At 35.9% G+C, this 5,419-nt stretch overlaps 1 protein-coding gene across 2 annotated transcripts; it reads left to right on the top strand.

Moving 5' to 3' along the window:
* Positions 1-1,694: 1,694 nt before the first annotated feature.
* Positions 1,695-4,826, top strand: LOC113307872 (PAN domain-containing protein At5g03700-like). Of its 2 annotated transcripts, XR_003339360.1 has the most exons (3): positions 1,695-3,462; positions 3,664-3,734; positions 3,887-4,826. XR_003339360.1 is itself a non-coding variant. In XM_026556336.1 (1 exon), the coding sequence occupies exon 1, from the start codon at positions 1,800-1,802 to the stop codon at positions 3,282-3,284; it is 1,485 nt and encodes a 494-aa protein (XP_026412121.1). In that variant the 5' UTR covers positions 1,695-1,799; the 3' UTR covers positions 3,285-3,554. The 2 variants fall into 2 exon arrangements, 1 of the variants encoding a protein (XP_026412121.1); XM_026556336.1 differs by lacking the exons at positions 3,664-3,734; positions 3,887-4,826 and having other exon boundaries at positions 1,695-3,554.
* The last annotated feature ends 593 nt before the right edge of the window (positions 4,827-5,419 follow it).

Raw genomic sequence — 5,419 nt, forward strand, 5'->3', positions numbered from 1 at the left:
AAGAAACTTTCTAACCAGAGACTACAATAAGTTTTCTTGTTTTCTTTGAGCAGATCAATACGAAGATCCAACTCTCAAGAATTTTAATAATTCTTCCAAGGAATGTAGTACTGGTAAATTGTAAAAGTGACTACATATCCCCCTTTAGGTGGTAGTAAATGTGAAGAAGAAAATTATCTCAAAACCCAAACCCAAAAGAATCAACAGTCCTCCTTAAACATGATAAGTACAGTCGGTTAGTATAAAAAGTACATAAGTACGGTGATTTAAATGTTCGAAGAACGGAAGAAGGTTCCGTTGATCACATACATAAAAATAAAATGACGTTGCTGGTACTATATTTGGGAACTCACATAGAACTGAATCATAGTTTTAATTTCTTAATGATAATAATTTTATCATGTAGATCATTAATTACATTGTTTATATTTCCCACTGAATATGAACATGGCAAATAGGTGAGAATTGAGATACCACTTGATTTACAAAAGGACCTAGGATAATATGATTACCGTCTATGGCCCTCTTTGGTATGGCCTGTAAATTTTCACATTTGCAGGTCCATCGGATTGCAGCTTTCGGTAAGTTCAAAGTTTGCTGCTAGTTTATTTTATTTTTTTCAGTAATTGCGAAAACTCAGAAAAACAAGTTACAAAATAACTGTGAGTTTCCTCATAAAATTTATCACATACCAAGAATATGCGTCGGAATTAAATTGCTTTCATATGATTCATCGTTATAACAGGATTCACTATCTCTAACAGGATTCACTATCTCTAGATCAAGAATTTATCGTATATAAGCCTGATCGGTCTGTATTTGGACTAATAGACGTAGGTGGTCAATAGGGCTGTTCATGATCGGTTTTGGTTCGGTTTCCATCCAACTAAAACCGAAACCAGTACTATTGGTTTCTAAAAATCTAAACCAAACCAATCCATTAATCATTGGTTCGATTTCTAAATGGTTTTAGTCGGTTTCGGTTTGTTCCATTGGGTTAATGGAAAACCGATTGTATGCCCGTTTTCTGAAACTGATAGTTCAAATCATTTAAAAAAAATTACAATTGAATTTTTTTAACCTACCTGCAGAATATAATTAACACACAAGCGTAGTTCATAACTCAATTTTGTAAGCATAGTTCAAAACATAAACACTAAAGATTCAAAATACATAAACTCCGAGTTCTGCACGCTCCAAATTCATAACTTAGTTGAAGATTCTGGCGAATGCCGACTGGAGATGAAGAAAAGATGAAGAGAAAAAATGAACTCGTCTGAAATAAGGGTAGAACTTAGGTTTACAAAGAGTGAAATGGACGGAGTAGATTAAATCTATCCGATTTTAATCAACGACCTATTCTTATCGGTTTTCTATTGGTTTTTGGTTCGATTTTCAGGTCAAACCAAAACCGAACCAATAATGTCGGTTTTTCATTTTTTTACCATAACCAATCCATTAGTAAATGATTTGGCTCGGTTTCTTGCTAATCGATTTGGCTCGGTCTGGTTCCGGTGAAAAACCGAAACCATGTTCATCCCTAGTGGTCAATGAACCCTAACGATGGTCTCTGCCCTCGTGGTTTCTATCTTATTTGAATTGTTTTGTTTTTTATCTTCAACCTTTAAAAAAGGTTCTAAATACTTGAAGTAAGAGAAACTATATTTTTCCTCTTTAAATATTGCCCACAGTCACATAAACAAATGTCTCTATTTATCTCCTCTTCTCAAGTGCATCGTCGTCTTCTTATACTGTAACATTTCTTATCTGGTTGCTCATAGTTCTTAATCCATTCCACCATGAAAACACTCACTAGCTCCTCCGGTCAAATTCATCTTCATCTTCTTCTTATCACTATTCTTCTCTCTTTGAACATAGTCATACAAGTAAGATCAGAAACCCCACAAGAACTACCCAAAGGTTTCACAGCAACACCAGACTCATCCATATCTTCATTCCAACCACTTCTTAATGATCCAACAGGTGATTTCTCACTTGGGTTCCTCAGAATTGAGGACTCCAAACTTTCTCTTGCTATATTACATGTACCTTCTTCTGAACCCATTTGGACAGCTAATACAACTGGTTCACTAAGATGGTCTAAAGCTACAAAGCTTTCCTTTAATGGAAGTTTAGTCTTGTCTGATTCACATTCAAATGTATTTTGGTCAACTAGAAGTGTTGGTGATAGAGTTCTACTTATGCACGACTCAAATCTTCAAGTGCAAAAGCTTTCAGGCAAGAATGAGCAATCTATAGTTTGGCAAAGTTATGATTTTCCATTTGATACACTTATTGAGAGTCAGAATTTTACAGTGTCCATGTCTCTTGTTTCTAGAAATGGGTTGTATTCTATGAGATTAGGAGATACTTATTTTGGTTTATACTCGAAAGTTAATATGAATTCGACACAGCTGTATTGGAAACATGGAGCTATGGAAGCAAAGGCAGAGATTGTTGAAGGAAATGGTCCAATTTATGCAAGAATTAGCTCAAATGGATATCTGGGTATGTATCAAACTTTAAAAGCTCCAGTAGATATTCTTCCTTTCGACAGTTTCCAAAGACCGGTACCGGGAATCCGAAAACTAAAGCTAGAATCAGATGGCAATCTCAGAGGTTATTACTGGAGTGGAACAACTTGGGTGTTGGATTTTAAAGCAATTTCTGACGTCTGTGAGCTTCCGAATGCTTGTGGTTCTTATGGTCTTTGTCAACCCGGCAAGGGTTGTTCATGTCTGGATAACAAGACTCAGTACAATTCAGGAGAGTGTTTTCCACATAAAACTGGGGATTCCTGTAGTAAAAATGAAGTGTTAGGGAAAGGATACTGGATTTTAAGAAGGAAAGGTGTTGAAGTGCCTTACAAAGAATGGATGGGGTTTGAAAAGATGGAGACATTGAATGATTGTGAGGATTCTTGTGAAAGAAACTGTAGTTGTTGGGGAGCTGTTTATAATAATGCAACCAAGTTTTGTTACAAGATTCAGTACCCAATTAATAGTTTAGTTAGTGATGGAGATGAAGGTAAATCAGGGTTCTTTAAAGTGAAGAATGAAGAGAAGAAAAGAGTTGTTAGCGTTGCAGTTGGTCTTGGTTTGATAATTGGAGCAATAATAGTTTTAGTTTTAGTTTTAGTTGTTGGGTTTGTAATTTTCAGTGTCTGGAGAAGAAGAAAGAATCATAGTGATAGATTATTGGAGGATGGATTAACTCCTGGCTCTTACAAAGGTTTAGATTCTGAAAGTTTTCGATCTGTGGAGCTCAGTCAACAGCGAAGCTAGTGCAACCGTTAGCTCACACTCGATCAGATTATAGGAAGCCCCGACTGACGTCCATCGGAGATGATTTTTTCTTCTTCATATCAAAACATCTCAAAATGGAAAGACTGGAAGGGGGCATTACACATCTATGATTTGATGTATACTTTTACCTGCTCAAATTAGTAGACATCTTAATTGGGTAAACTAACCTTTTGAAAGATGTATACAATGAATGCAACATCATATTTTGATTTAGACAATACAAATATACTAATCCTGATTACTGTTTCATTATCAGTGTGACATGATTATAAATTTATAACACATTAAACTAATTGTTCTGGTTTCGTACGTCAACGTTGTTCCTACATTCATTGAGGATAGTCCTCGGTTTTTACAGGCTCTATACATTTGACTCCAAAGGCTTGACAAAAATAGACGGGAGGAGGGCCCTGTTCTCCCAACTTCCAGGTATGAAATTTCAAACCAAAGATAAATTTGGTTGAGAACTTCGATTCTGTCCTACTCATGAAATGAGTTACATATAAGTATGACATAATCAGTCAAACTCAAAGTGCTGGAGTTTATTAATTACAAGTTGTCTATAAATATTCACTGCACAGGTGTTCGAGATCTGAAAAATAGGAAAAATAAGAATAACAAACACCTGCAGAGTATTTCCTTGATCGGGTTCAGAGATAGATCTCTGATCTATGCTGCAGAACTTGTCTTGTGATGCAAAAACAAAACCAGCCAGTACAGTCAACGAACAAAAGCATAAATCTCAGATTTACATAACTTTATAAGGGAGACAGAATCTACAATGTATTGTACTATTTAAGCAAAGGAGTTCAAGAAGTTAGCAGCTGAAAAGTACTGTACTATAGAGCTGAAATAAATAACTGGAAGGACAATGACAGAATCATCGAGATATCATTTGGAAACACCAAAACCAATTCTTCAAGGGAACATTTTCTACTGTTAGAATCAATGATAGAAGAAAATTTTCAACACATGAAAAAGAAAAATTGCAGCTGCAAACTTTTTCATCTTAACCCATATGGTGTATCTTCTACCGGCAGAGAAAACGAAGGCACAAAACGACACATGCTTTGTGGATTGGCAATCTATTTTCAAAGAGCACCTCCAAAAGTTTAGTCTGTTTGATACTTCAAATTTATAATGACCACATAGTCCCTAAAATTTCCTTTGTAATCAACAACTCGGGAACTGATTCAATAAGGATTTTGTTGCCATTGTTGAAGCCAGAAAGTTAAATCATTTAAAGTATCTCACAGTTGTTGATGTTTCAAACATGGGTTTACTATAACTCGATGCTACGAGACTCGTTGAATAGTTCACGTCCTTTACACTAAGTGATGTATTTCACTCGAGCTCTTTACAGCTTTACAATTTCAAGGTTGCATCCATCTTTTCTCCTATTCCTCTTTTTGAATTCTTCGTCTAGCAGAAATTTCTCCCCTTAAAATGTATCAACCAGCACACTTTTGTGGACTAGACATCCTTTCTACACAGGAAACTCTTAAAGAAAATTCAAAACCATTGTATATTGGGAATTCTAATTAATGTATGATTCTGGAATAGAACCCCAGACGACTCTAATTTTCCCCTTAGGAATAGAATCCTATATCTAAGATGACTTGGAGTAAAATCCAAGACAGATCAAGCTATTGGGTCTTTCGAGGGACCCATACCTGAAAACAGATCAGGGTATCAGTTATTTCTAATCAAATCTTGCTGCCGTTGACAAGCTGGACAAAGAGATTACTTAGCAGTTTTATTTGTCTGAGACTGTCCACCAAGCCATAAAGCTCTGCTGCTTAGCCAATGTTAATATGAAACTATTGATTGTCTTAAGTCTGGTCAAACTTGAGTAGAGCAGGTAGAGTCACTACATCTACTGGTAAAGGTATCTCACCATTTCCCTAGCATTAGACGCAGCAACCGCAAGCTAGCACAAGTAAGCATGAACATATATTGAAGGAAGAAACACGAGGTGGAGAATGACGGTTAGCCTAGTTAGCATATTAGCTATTTATCTCAGCAAATTTTGCAATACATGGAAATACCTGACAGTTAATACCACTTCGTCAAAAGACTATCGGTCTCTAAAGTGTAATCTAACCCCATCCGGT

Source organism: Papaver somniferum, chromosome 9 (genome assembly GCF_003573695.1).
Source record: "Papaver somniferum cultivar HN1 chromosome 9, ASM357369v1, whole genome shotgun sequence".
NCBI classification, from domain to species: Eukaryota; Viridiplantae; Streptophyta; class Magnoliopsida; order Ranunculales; family Papaveraceae; genus Papaver; species Papaver somniferum.

What these genes read in the sequence shown, in the direction of transcription:
- LOC113307872 (XM_026556336.1), top strand. Translation starts at nt 1,800, where the DNA reads ATGAAAACACTCACTAGCTCCTCCGGTCAAATTCATCTTCATCTTCTT.